Source organism: Salvelinus alpinus, chromosome 3, assembly GCF_045679555.1.
Source record: "Salvelinus alpinus chromosome 3, SLU_Salpinus.1, whole genome shotgun sequence".
Taxonomy (NCBI): domain Eukaryota; kingdom Metazoa; phylum Chordata; class Actinopteri; order Salmoniformes; family Salmonidae; genus Salvelinus; species Salvelinus alpinus.
The window spans coordinates 21,756,839-21,770,418 of NC_092088.1; the positions used below are offsets into that span (position 1 = coordinate 21,756,839).

Here is a 13,580-nt window from a genome sequence, read left to right on the forward strand (position 1 = left end):
AACTCCAAGCGGGCTGTCATGTGCCTTTTACTGAGGAGTGTCTTCTGTCTGGCCGCTCTACCATAAAGGCCTGATTGGTGGAGTGCTGCAGAAATGGTTGTCCTTCTGGAATATTCTCCCATCTCCACAGAGGAATACTGGAGCTCTGTCAGTGTGACCATCGTGTTCTTGGTCACCTCCCTGACCAAGGCCCTTCTCCCCCAATTACTCAGTTTGGCCGGGCGGCCAGTTCTAGGAAGTCTTGGTGGTTCCAAACTTCTTCCATTTAAGAATGATGGAGGCCACTGTGTTCTTTGGGGACCTTCAATGCTGCAGAAATGTTTTGGTACCCTTCTCCAGATCTGTGCCTCGACACAATCCTGTCTCGGAGCTCTAAGATTTTTTTTGCTCTGACATGCACTGTCAGCTATGGGACCTTATATAGACAGCTGTGTGGCTTTCCAAATCATGTCCAATCAATTTAATTTACCACAGGTGGACCCCAATCAAGTTGTAGAAACATATCAAGGGTGATCAATGGAAACAGGATGCACCTGAGCTCAATTTCGAGTCTCATAGCAAATGGTCTCAATACTTATGTAAATATGTTTTTTTCTTAAATATTTAAAAACATGTTTTCACTTTATCGTTATGGGGTATTGTGTGTAGATTGATGAGGAAACAAATTAATTTAATCCATTTTAGAATAAGGCTGTAATGTAACAAAATGTGGGAAAAGGGAAGGGGTCCGAATACTTTCCGGATGCACTGTACATACCTCTTTTCTGAATGTGAAACTCTAACCCTAAAACAGAGTATGTTTTGTGTGAAATGGGTGTCGAATTACCGAAGGCAAAGTTAATCAGCTCCAAAATGGAACCTCTTTAATTAGAGACAAAGGCTGAACCTCCCCTCTGATTTACTGAGAGAGCCAGACTACAGGCTACAGATGTAGGGTCTTAATTTGATCACCCTGTTGCAGGATTTTACATTTTAAATGTGTAGTGTATTTGAGGTTTAAAAAGTTTGTGATTTCCACTTTGAAATTTCAGACTTGATGTTCCCCTACGAAAAATATATAAACTCTTTAATTAATTATCATCCACATCATCCACATCATCCAGTACATTATTATCATTATCAATTATCATCCACATTATAATTCACGTTTCCTGTTGCTGCAGGATTATTCTCTTGCTGTAGCAAACTGTCTCAAATTAATATCTGTGTAATACCTTTAGATTAATGAAATCGTCAATGGAGACGACATCGGTTCCACTGGATTGGTTTCTGATGAGTGTAGGGAACACTTGTGTGTGTGTGTGTGTGTGTGTTTGGGTGTCCGTGTGTATGAAGAGAGATACCCAAATCAGTGAGCCCTGTCCTTCGGTCTTTCCATCAGGTGGAGAAGCGGCTGGAGCTGGTCAAACAGGTGTCCCACAGCACCCACAAGAAGCTGACTGCCTGTCTGCAGGGCCAACAGGGGGTGGATGTGGAGAAAAGGTCTGTCAGATCGCCCTCGGTGAGTCTGCCTGTATTTTCCCTGTTCCTTCTTGTAATGCTGACATTGAGATGATACATTTCCAGGGGAGTGTTACATGTTATCCTGTTCTATTTCCTGTGTAGAAAAAGCTGCCCCTTACAACGCTGGCGCAATGCCTGGTGGAGGGAGCTGCAGTGTTGGGCGACGACTCACTATTGGGGTGAGGACACGCATGCACACTCACACACAAACAGTAATTCACACACACACACAGTAATCTCCTTAATTACCGATTGATCATCTGCCACATCTGTCACAGGATGTATTAAAGAGGGATGATCCATGATCAACAGCAGAGTAAACGATCAGCCATCAGCTCATTTCAATAGCATATGACACTTTTTATGCATTATTGTGATAGCACATACGGTAATGATTTGAAGTGACACAAGGGCTTGTTCTGGTTTGAGTTCTGATTGGCTATGCGCCGCTTTCTCTGGCCTCTCATTGGCCGGTTGCAGGAAGATGCTAAAACTGTGTGGCGAGACACAGGAGAAGATGGCTCAAGAGCTCATCCTGTTTGAGTTCACCATTGACAGAGACGTGGTGGAACCCCTGTACGAACTAGCCGAGGTACAGTAGACCAGAGCAACCATGATCTTTACCACAGTCAGAGAGAGTACACCACCTCAAATTTACCACACCTGCAAAGCTATTGCACAAGCTGGAGAACAGAATTATTGTAATTGATAAAATGATGATCAGTTTAACAGGCAAGTAAAGCGCCTCTGACATTGCAGTGTCTGTCTCCGTTCAATCTCTCACACTACAGAACAAACCAGAGTAAAGAGTATTTGTTTTATTGTGATGTGATTTCCCTCAGGTGGAAATCCCCAACATCCAGAAACAAAGGAAACAATTAGCAAAACTGGTTCTGGACATGGATTCGGCACGCACAAGGTAAGAGCTGCTCACTGACACTGCCTGAGTCTGTCTGTGTGCGTTTCAAGGTGTCTCTGTGTGTGTGAAAATGGTGCGTGATTTTGCTGTGTGTCCAGACAGGAAGAAACTCAACCCCCTGTGAAGGGATCTCGTTACAGCGTTTCACGTGAATGTCATTGTTGGATTGCCCGTACTGTACAGTGAGGATCTAGGCATGGCTACATTCTCCACCCCTACCATGGACAAGTGGGGAGGATAGAGAGTGAGCGAGAGGAAGGCAGGCAGACAGACAGACAGACAGACAGACAGACAGACAGACAGACAGACAGACAGACAGACAGACAGAGACAGGTGGACGAATGGACAGACACAGAAGTCAACAAGTTTTGGGACGCAGCGGGTGTCTATATGTTTGCATAGGATGTGTAACCCCCCCCCCCCCCCCCCCGGTTCTCCCTCCATCCATCAGGTTCCACCAGTCCTCCAAATCGGGTATGTCCAGCAACGTGCAGCCAGGGGCCAAGGGCGAGCACCTCAGGGAAGAGATGGAAGAGGCAGCCAATCGAATGGAGATCTGTCGAGTCAGTCTACATCTCCTTTTTTCTCGCTCACGTCCTCTTTCTCACTTGCCTCAAGATGTTTTCTCTGAAATCTCTCTTTGTTTTCTGAAGTTAAACTTTTGTATTTTTCCAGGATCAATTATCAGCAGACATGTACAATTTTGTGGCCAAAGAAATCGACTATGCAAGCTACTTTCAGGCAGTAAGTACTCTAATCTCTAATCACGCTCACTACTGTATGTCTTCATTGAGGTACAGCTTGAACATACACTAATCTCTCTCCCTCTCTTTTTCTTTCTTTCTCTCGCTCTCTCCCTCTCTCTCGCTCTCCCTCCCTCTCCCTGTCCACCTCTCTCTCCCTCTCTCTCTCTCTCTCCCTCTCTCTCTCCCTCTCCATCTCTCTCTGTCTCTAGTTGATAGAGGTGCAGGCACAGTACCACAGGAAGTCGTTAGAGCTCCTCCAGAATATTCTGCCTCAGATTAAAGCCCACCAGGGTGAGTCTGTCTGCCCAGCGCCCAGCGCCCACCCAGCCCTCACTCATTATTACACACATACAGTATTATACCATCTCTTTCCAACTTCAACCCTGCAGTAGGAGCATTGGTGCACATCTTCTCTATATTCATCAGGGTTGGGGTCAATTCCATTTCAATTCAGTCAGTTCTGAAGATACATTGATTTTTTTTTATTTTTATGAAGTGAAGACGTTTCAATTCATGAATGGAATTTCTATTAACTCCCTGAATTGCTGTAGTTTAAATGGAACTGAACCCAACCCTGATATTCATAGCTACTGTATGCTATTAGTTTCCTTTTGACATATCCATCATTATAGGAACCAAGGGCGTATATCAAGTAAGTTAAAGTCAACAGGGGCTGCACCGAGGCTCTAGTGTATTTGAGGTAATGTCATGCCTTAGTAATAACCTGATTAACCTGCTGACTGTGTAACCTTGGTGCTGTGTGTGTGTGTGTTGGGGTTGACAGAGACCTGGGTGGAGAAGCCGTGCTATGGGAAACCCTTAGAGGAACACCTAGCCCTCAGCGGGCGGGACATTGCCTTTCCTATCGAAGCCTGTGTCACCATGCTGCTGGAGTGTGGCATGCAGGAAGAGGTCGGTGTGTATTCCACCCTATCGCTATGTTTTCCCGTTACCAAGTGACAACGTACTGATTAGCCTAACCTCCTGTGTTCCTGTCCCATTCCAGGGCCTGTTCAGAGTGGCGCCGTCTGCGTCCAAACTGAAGAAGCTCAAGGCGTCTCTAGACTGCGGGGTGATGGACGTACAGGAGTATTCTGTAGACCCTCACGCCATCGCAGGTGAATTGGCAACCCCCCCCCCCAAACACCCCTCTCCCTGTCACTCTGCATCTGTTACCATGCCAACTGATATGGTCACGGAAACCTTCCCCTAGTCTGTTTGGGTTATCAAGGGCTCCCTGTCAACCTACGAACAACTTAGGTCTTATGCACAGCCTTGTTGTGATCCTGGCTGTGCCAGAATCTGAATATACGAGCATGTGAATAGAAACCTGAGTGAGCCTTGGAAAATAATTATCTCTGAATCCTCTTCCATGTTTATTTCTAATGATTCCATGTTAAACAGGCTGATACGCAGAGCCTGCACCAAAAGGAAAGCTAATTTGCGACCCTCTCCTGAGGTTAGAGTAGTGTCAAGGTGGATTCACGTCACCCAGTCCAAACACATCAGAATCAAGTCAACACAGCTAATAAAAGATGCTCCCTGCAGGGCTTCAAAGTGCTCTGCATTGAATGTGATTATCTAGTAGTGCAAATAGACACACACACAGGTGTGCCTGCACACACATATACACTGCACACACATATACACACAGAAGAGTGGCACAGCTGTTGTGGTTTCCTCCGCACCGTCAAAATGCGAGGGATACTAGGACGTCCTGGTTCATTCATCCCATACAACACATGAGAAATAGTTACAGTAGAGATACACACTCTCTCCTTCCCCCTATTTCTCCTTCTTTCTGTGTCTGGCAGTGTTTTCTGATGCATTTCATCTTTTGGCACCGCTGTCTTTAGGCCTAAACAGTAGCTGTATAATCCTTCTTACTTTCTTATTTTATCTCTCCCTCTCATTTTCAGCACACACCCTCCCAGTCCTCTCGCTTTATCCCTCTTTCTCTCACTCACCCTCCTCTTGTCTCATCCCGACAGGTGCTTTGAAATCCTACCTACGGGAACTCCCTGAGCCACTGATGACCTTTGAACTTTACGACGAATGGATTCAAGCTTCCAAGTCAGTATCTGCTTATAATGATGCCGGAATTAGTTGATGTTTATTCATTGTGTTGGATTCGTACGCCATGCTGGTCATTTTTTTATTCACTTTAAAAGGATGAGATCATTGGAAAGGGAGTTTCTCTTTTACACTGAGTTGTTATTTTGTGGTTCGTCTGGCAGCATTCAAGACCAAGACAAGAGACTCCAAGCCCTCCTCACAGCCTGCGAGAAACTACCCCTGGCCAACGGCAACAACTTCAAGTGAGTCGCCATCTCTGTTTCGCTCTTTCACTCTCCTCTGTCCCGCATCCATTTCACTCTGGTCTTTCCTGGACTTGCCTGACCATTCAATTATTTCAGTTTCCATCACCTTTCACCGTTTTTATCCCTCACTGCTCTTTTCACATCAGCAGAGGCATTTAACCGAGGAATCATAGCTTTCAAGCAGCCAGTACTGGGTGTTTTTTTGTATTTTTTTTATATCAAAAGGAGAAGTGGGAGTGGGGGAGTGTAAGAAAGGTGAAATAGAATCAAAAGGCTGACAGACTGCAGTGCATGTCAGTGTCTTCATTGAATCTCACAAATAGGCTTATCTTTAGGTTGTCTTCTTTTGCGAAACACCTGTCAAAGCTGTCCTTATCATAGCCCAATTGAAAAGAGCTGCCTGGGGTTCTGTCTGAGCAATCTGTTCATTTTAGGATGAGCACGAAAACCTCAATCTCTGTGATTCAGAGATTTGTCAGCCAATGCGGTATACAGTACATGAATGACTATGTATAGTTAGTTGAAAATATAAATGTATAGTTAGTTCACTGTTTATTTGTTTTCTTTCAGGTATTTAATCAAATTCCTCGCCAAGTTGGATGACTACCAGGACGAAAATAAAATGACCCCTGGGAATATTGCAATTGTCTTGGGCCCCAACCTGCTGTGGACAACGCAGGAAGGGTAGGACCTCTCTCTACCACACCATACCTTTTTAAAAGCAATGCCTGGTCATTGGTTGCGACTTAAAGAGAAAAATACTCCTTAGTCATTTCCATATATCTTTAACCTTTATATCTCTTGACTTTTATCGTCATGTTAATGGTCAGTTCTCGAACATCATGAAAATGCAGAAAACTGTCCAAATTAAATAATACTCATATCTCAAGGTTCAAGTTAATCATTTCCAGTACAGTTATATCCCTCTCCATCAAACTAAACTATCTCCTTCATATCTCTTCCTCTCTCTCCCTCCAGGAACATTACAGAGATGATGACCACTGTGTCCCTGCAGATCGTAGGCATCATTGAGCCCATCATCCAGCACGCTGACTGGTTCTTCCCTGGAGGTGAGGGAAACACAGTGTCTGTTCAGCCTCTATCAGGCACAACCGCCTCGATCATCCATTAGGGGTTAATACCATTGCTTTATTATCCTTGTATCGCCCTCTGCAAGGGAGCAAGTGGAGTCGAGCGTCAGCTCTCACAGACACAGTATGACAGCCAGTCACCGACCTTAGGAGACATTATTCACAATTTTAAGAGTCAGTTCTTATAACAGGATACCTGTGAATTGTCACAAAAGTAATCGCCTGACCTATCTCCTTCCTCTCTCTCAGAGATTGAGTTTAATGTCACAGGAAACTATGGCAGCCCAGTCCACACCAATCACAACGCCAACTACAGCTCCATGCCGTCTCCGGATATGGACCATTCAGATCGCAAGCACAATGATCAGAGCCGACGTCCACTCAGTGTGGCCACCGATAATATGATGCTGGAGTTCTATAAGAAGGATGGGTAAGAAGATCCAACTCTTGTTGCCCCATATCTTACCATATCTTACCATATCTTACCCTATCTTACCCTCCACATCGCTCCCAAATCCTCTCTGTCTCTGAAGTCAACTACCTAACTGCTTGTCTTCCCTCCTTGTCCTCGCTGAAAACTATTTTCTGGAACATGAACCATACCACTGAGCACATACTGGTTGAATCAACTTGTGTCCACTTAATTTCAATTAAATTACATTGAACCAACGTGGAATAGACATTGAATTGACATCTGTGCCCAGTGGGATTGGACATCAAATATTATTATTGATATTATTGGTTATTACAGCACAGTTCAGAATAAAGGATTTGCATGAGCAATGGGTAATGGCTTGGTTGACTAGCAACGTATTTTTGTGTTTTGTGAAGATGTATGGCATAGCAGATCTGGATTTAAATACTATTTAAGGTATTTCAATAATTTTCACATACATTTCAAATAAGTATTTTGATAAGTAGTTGAATATTTGAAAATGTATTTGGAAGTTCACTTAGAAAGTATTGCTATGTATTTGAAAATACTCAAATACACAGAAAAGTTTTTTTTCAAATACAGATATTTAAGTACTCCCATGCATTTGAACCCAGGTCTGTTTGGTCCTAGGGATATTTGACATGTATTTGGAAGCAAGTATTTGAAAATAGTTTCAAATAATATTTACGGGAATTTGTTTTAAAAATACTGTCACGCTGGTATAAATGATTTGGGAGACAGGCGCAGGAATGCGTATTTTTTTATTTTATTAAGCCCCAAATTATGGCGTGCCGTGTAAAGGCACGGGGAGGAAGACCAAACAAACACGTGAAAAAAACACAGGGTAGAAACCCAAACAAAAGAGCGAGGAGTACCTCGAATAAATAACACATGCACACAATGATTAACGCACGGGACGAGACCCGTAATCACCTGCGCAATCCACAAGGGCACGAAAGCCCAAAACACACAGCACAGGTACTCACACGCACCAACGGACATTGTAAAAATAATCAACAGGACACTGGTAAACCAAGGACACCCTTATACAATTACTAATCACTGGGAATAGGGGCCAGGTGTGCGTAATGAAAGTTCCGGAGGGATCCATGACAAATACTCTTAAATACTTCAAATAGAAGTAGTTGATTCTGCCAAATTATTTGAAAATACTCAAATACACAGAAAATAAGTATTTCAAATACACATACTTAAATAAGCATGTATTTGAACCCAGATCTGTGCCATAGAAATGGCATAATGTCATCTTTCTATGTGAATAGTTTTTCTTCATAAGATCATACATGGCTGTATAGTCTTTTTAAGTGAGCTAAGTAAAACGTTTTGTCTGGGTATGAGAATGGCGGAGAGAATATCACAGAATTGTTCTTCATCTCAGGTGAGAGAGAGAGATAACTAGTGAGATAGAGAGAGAGATGTGCACTGTAAGAGATAGGCAGTCAGAGAGCAAGGAGCTCAGAGAAAGAGGTTGGTCCGTGGTGATGAGTGGTGCTGTAAGCAGTTCTTGTGCTCTGTGGAGGATTAGTTTCAAGTCAATCATGTTCTCACTCTCTCTTTTCAAATGACCTCTCTGTCTTATCGGTCCCTGTCAGCAGAGCAGACCGTCTGAGCCCCTCAGCTCTGGGACCACACAATAATCCCAGCTAATTAAACATGTCCAGGACTGCATAGGGACCAATCAATAGAGCTCTCTCATTAGAAACACCCACCCACCCACTCATTAGAAACACCCACCCCTTCAGATAGAGCAGGATCAGGTCAAGGAGCATTCTGCTCCTTAGTACAAGCTGACACCAATGAGGAAGTAGCATTCCCAGCTTTGATTCCTTTTCTTTTGTGTCCATATTCAAGTCCATGAAGGCAGGTTGATACCTCTGTTATGGTCTTCATTCATTCGGCGCCTTTCTCCAAAGCACTATGGGTGATGTGTCATGCCATGTCCTTGACCGTGTCTTTGTGTGTGCGATTGTCATTGATTGAAAAAATATCTCAATACTATGTAGCCTTTAGCTATCCATAGTTGTACTTGCTCTTTTTATAGTAAACGAGTACATTAACCACTGCTGCAAGTTACTTCCTATATTTTGGTGTTATTTTGGGGTATTTTTACGTCCGTGGGGAAATGTTGCCCTAATTAGCTCTAAACGAAGTGATAATTGGCTCACCGGTAGGACATGCTTGGAGCTCTTTTGGGAAGGACCATCTTCACCCCTCAAATCCCTCTCCTCATTACTCTCAGCATGACTTCCATCCCCCACAACCCTCTGCAATCCAAACCTGAAGGCTCGACCTGCTGCTTCTCCATCTTGGATCCAACCTCTGACCGACTGCTCCCGCAGTTGCTTTGATTTAGTGTTGCTGTGAATCAGTTAATGGAGTTTCTCATGATCCTTACCCTTTATTGTGATGTTTTTGTCCTACCAAGCAGCGTTAGGAAAATTCAAAGGTACTGTACTTACTCTTCCTCCTGCCTGTATCTCCTCTCTGTTCACTCTTGTCTGAACTGCCTGTGGAGAGAATGCCTCTCTCTGTCATCATTTGTCTGTCAGTATTCCAGTCACAATTATTCTCTCGTCCGGACACACTTCTAATATCGTATAGTTCAATGCTCCTTACAGAGTGCTGCTGACAGACAGTGCTGCCAAATAAGTTCCCGTGTGAACAATGTTCTCACACTGTGTGTGGTTTGTTTGCTTCAAATGCATTTTTTTGCGATGTCTGGTGTCAGATGTACTCCTCTGATTGCTTGACAAGTACAACCGACAATAACAGTTTCAAATAGTTGTTTGTCACACAGAGACCAACCATACAGACACCCTCACTGTGACACATTATTACAAAGGTTTCCTTTCCCTAGTGTTTCTACTTCATATAGTACAGTAAAGACTGTGCTGACAATTGTGAGGACTCCAGGATAAGGCTCCCTGAGGTGACCTCTGACCCCTGACCACTGTCTTTGATTGGCTGTGCGTCTCTGTCCCACTGCAGCATGGGGGTCAGGGTGATGGACACTTCTTGGGTGTCGCGCAGGGGCTCGTCGTCAGCGCGTAAAAGCTCCTCCACGCCCCTAGGTGTACAGCCCCCCCTCCCGCCCTCAGACGCTCTCATACCTGAGCAGGGGGAGGTCTCTGCGTCCCCCTCCCCAACCCCTCCTCCCGCTAGCAGTGACCGTGCCAGGTAAGGCTGTCCATTTCCCACACTCCTCGCGTCCTGAAACTGACCCCGACACGGCGTTGTTGTATTTTTTCAGTCTGTTGACGTCTTCTAATTCTCTTTCCCACGTATCATCTTCATCTTTCTGTGAACCGAAGCCCCTCACACCTGTTGCATGTGTTCTCAAACTTGATTTGACCTCGTGACCTCCTGTGATGTTGTTTTGGTTGTTGTTGTCCTTTAGTCTGATCTTCAGAGTTTCTAGAACCCTTGAAGTTCTTTTTGTGCTTGGTTTTGTTTCATATCCAGGTTGTACCAGAGAGTCATTTTTTTATCCATTACCCATAAAATTTTGAAAATGTGTACCTCATCTCAAAAGTAGCTTGCCAATGCAGCATGTTTTTCATTTCCATCCATCAGAACAGGTTTCATTAACACTGCTCATGTAAGATTGCAAATAGAGTTTTTCTTGTATTTGTCAAACAGTTTACTAGTTTCAAAACTTGAATGCTGGCCTGAATGAAGGTTTTTCATTTGCTCTTTTCTTTTACATTTTTTATTTGCGTTCTCCTTAGACCTCTCCCCTCCCCCTCTTAACGCGACTCTGTTCAACTTTGGTTGACTAATCCCTTCCCAGATACAAAAACCAGCACTTGTTCTCCTTCACCCTACATGAACTGCGGTGGTTATTGAGTGCTCACAAATATGACAGAATGGCCCACTGGACTTGTGGGCTTTTCATTCCACTACAAGAACGTGACAATATTGGCCTCTCCCTGACTTAGAACAATTCAATACCCTGTGACATCATAAAAATTTGTATCATTGCAGCTCAGATGACGCGTCGGACTCCTGTTATGCCTACCCTTCCCCGGAAGAGGAGAGGCCCCCTCCCCCTTACCCCTCTTCCTCCTCTTGCTACCCGCCTCTTCACCATTTCTACCCCCGAGCACCGCAGTGTGCGCGCCCTGTCGCCCCCGGTCCAGAGTCCGTTTCCCCTGGGCCCTCGCCCCCACCTCCCCCCCGCTGGTCTTGCTACAGCCCTCCCCCACTGCCCCCCTCTTCGTGTCCCTCTCCCTCCCCCCAGCAGCTTGATATCAACTCTAACCCCAAGCCCTGCTCCCTGCACCTCCCCAAACAGAGCTCCCTGCACCTCCCCAAACAGAGCTCCCTGGCCGAAGCTCCGCATGCGCCCCCACTGTTAGAAACTAACGTCTCCCCTCTCTACATCAAAACCCCCCTCGTGCTAACCCGACACGACTCGTCCCTCGGTCCCCACCCCCCTAACCTCCCCCTGTCCGCATCTCCTCCGTGGGCCGCCTGTGCCTGTAGCCGAGAGAGAGGAGCCAAGCTGACTAGGTAAATACTACGTCACATCGCCCTGCCCATTCCCAGAGATGGACACAAACTCAGTCTCCGTAACACACACAGGCCTGAGTGGCTCATAATGGCAAAATGAGAGAGGGAAATTAGGAAACAAAGGGGAGAGTGAGAGAGAGGGAGCTCCCTCCAAAGTGCCAACATCCTGTTTTATACATTTTGTTCATTTTCTCGCTTTTGTCCTCAATTTCATGTTTCAAAGGGATATTCCTCCCATCATGGAACTTTTCTATTGGATCATTCTAGTACCAAACTCTCCTTATTTTATGCAATCCATAACATTCCATGTTGCCAGGAAATTCTGGAGGATGTTGCAACAAAGAATATTAAAAACTCTCAGAGATAGCAGAACATAGTGGCCGTTAATTTGTCATTTTAAAGGGACCCAGCTGGCCTTGGATGATAGTTGATTAGTTATGTTTCTGAATATGAATTGGATAAAGAGTGACTAAGTGAAAAATATGGATGGGCTGGCATGATTCCTATCCGATCATTGGCCTTCATCGGAATGGGGTCTTTTACATCAACAGCTGTTAGGGATGCCTCATTTGCATAGCTCCACCCTAACTTCAAATCTCTCCAGTCCCGGTCACCCATCCTCATCTGCTGTCAGTGGGCGGGGGGATTTGGAGCTGGGAGAGCTGTCACTCACATCCTATTATAAACTGGTTAGGTTTTGACCTTCAAGCTCTCTACCCATTGGCATTCTGTGTGCATCGTGCCATAAAAGGCAATAAAAAAATCCATTAAGCCTACTGGCTTGGGCTTGGATTTTTAGTGGGGGCTTTAGCTACACTGCCATATAGCTAGTAGTATACTTGCAGTAGTGAAAGTTGTCAGTGGTCACTCAGATTATCTGACATTGAACGACAGGGATTTTCATTTCTATAGATGTCATGACATGTGCAGAAATAAGGTCAATATGTTGAACCTGATTTGCAATTGTTAGCTACATGTGGAAGATTGAGGCCATCTACCCTCAAACTGACAGGTAGTGAACACACACACACACACACACACACGACCTGAAGAAGATGTTATGAAGATTACATATTGTTGTTCATATCCCTTTGTCTTCCCCAGTACTCTGAAGAACAATGAGCTGTCTCCAGTGATTGGACAGAAGGGCTTCCAGGGAACGGCACCCTCTGGTGGGCTGTCACAGCACTCTTCTGAACATAGCCCTCACACCCTGAGAAGAGGTACTGATGGAAGTAGTGTGTGTGTGTGTGTGTGTGTGTGTGTGTGTGTGTGTGTGTGTGTGTGTGTGTGTGTGTGTGTGTGTGTGTGTGTGTGTGTGTGTGTGTGTGTGTGTGTGTGTGTGTGTGTGTGTGTGTGTGTGTGTGTGAGAGAGAGAGAGACCATGCTGTGCGCAAGCAGACAGATCGTTTTGTCTTGGCTTGTCACCTCTCAATTAAAATCTGTGTTGCTGCTCTCTCCACAGCTAAGAAGCTGGCCCCCATCCCACCTAAACTCTACTCTCAGTCTGGGGGAATGTCGGACCAGTCTACAGGTCAGCCGTCTCCAGTCAGCCTGTCCCCCACCCCTCCTAGTACCCCCTCCCTGTACGGCTTCAGCTACCCCCAGGGCTACGCCACCATCGGCTCCCCGGGACAGGCCCAGACCGCCACCCCCTCTCTCTCCTCCCCTCCCTCGCTAGCCGGCACCCTCACCAAGGCTAGGCCCACTCCCAAGCCTCCTCGGCAGAGGCCCAGCCTACCCCCGCCGCAGCCCCCCAGCACCCCTGGCTCCAGCCCCCAACCTCTTGAGCACGGTGGCGGCCTTCTGGATGGATTGTCTCCTGGAGAGAGCATGTCCACAGGTAAACGCTTCAATGGAGTTTCCACATCCTAGGAGCCCGCCCATACACTCTCTTCTCTGGTATAGGTGGAATATCTCACTCTCCAGTGTGCCTGCCAGAGTATTAATATGGTTTCTGCAAATGGAATTATTTTGTGTAGTTTGTTAAACTGATAATACTTTTAACCCTTTCATCTGTGTTAAACTGTG

At 45.3% G+C, this 13,580-nt stretch overlaps 2 protein-coding genes across 7 annotated transcripts in view; both read left to right on the forward strand.

Annotated features, from left to right (window-relative positions):
• Positions 1 to 13,580, forward strand: part of LOC139570271 (rho GTPase-activating protein 44-like) — a 72,121-nt gene that overhangs the window by 52,909 nt on the left and 5,632 nt on the right. For 2 of the 6 annotated variants that reach the window (XM_071392013.1, XM_071392015.1), the window contains exons 3-20: positions 1,382 to 1,501; positions 1,606 to 1,682; positions 1,984 to 2,095; positions 2,346 to 2,422; positions 2,874 to 2,985; positions 3,098 to 3,166; positions 3,378 to 3,459; positions 3,953 to 4,080; positions 4,175 to 4,286; positions 5,160 to 5,241; positions 5,406 to 5,486; positions 6,060 to 6,173; positions 6,468 to 6,559; positions 6,830 to 7,010; positions 9,463 to 9,483; positions 10,026 to 10,214; positions 12,654 to 12,772; positions 13,015 to 13,392. In XM_071392013.1, the coding sequence (XP_071248114.1) occupies positions 1,382 to 1,501; positions 1,606 to 1,682; positions 1,984 to 2,095; positions 2,346 to 2,422; positions 2,874 to 2,985; positions 3,098 to 3,166; positions 3,378 to 3,459; positions 3,953 to 4,080; positions 4,175 to 4,286; positions 5,160 to 5,241; positions 5,406 to 5,486; positions 6,060 to 6,173; positions 6,468 to 6,559; positions 6,830 to 7,010; positions 9,463 to 9,483; positions 10,026 to 10,214; positions 12,654 to 12,772; positions 13,015 to 13,392 (2,146 nt within the window). The remainder of the gene's footprint in view (positions 1 to 1,381; positions 1,502 to 1,605; positions 1,683 to 1,983; positions 2,096 to 2,345; positions 2,423 to 2,873; positions 2,986 to 3,097; positions 3,167 to 3,377; positions 3,460 to 3,952; positions 4,081 to 4,174; positions 4,287 to 5,159; positions 5,242 to 5,405; positions 5,487 to 6,059; positions 6,174 to 6,467; positions 6,560 to 6,829; positions 7,011 to 9,462; positions 9,484 to 10,025; positions 10,215 to 12,653; positions 12,773 to 13,014; positions 13,393 to 13,580) is intronic. The other 4 variants (XM_071392014.1, XM_071392017.1, XM_071392016.1 and 1 more) reach the window with 4 other exon arrangements.
• LOC139570274 (uncharacterized) lies at positions 10,996 to 12,647 on the forward strand (the record flags this gene model as incomplete). The annotated part of the gene is made up of 1 exon (XM_071392023.1): positions 10,996 to 12,647. A coding segment is annotated over one exon (558 nt), but the record flags the coding sequence as incomplete, so codon positions are not given.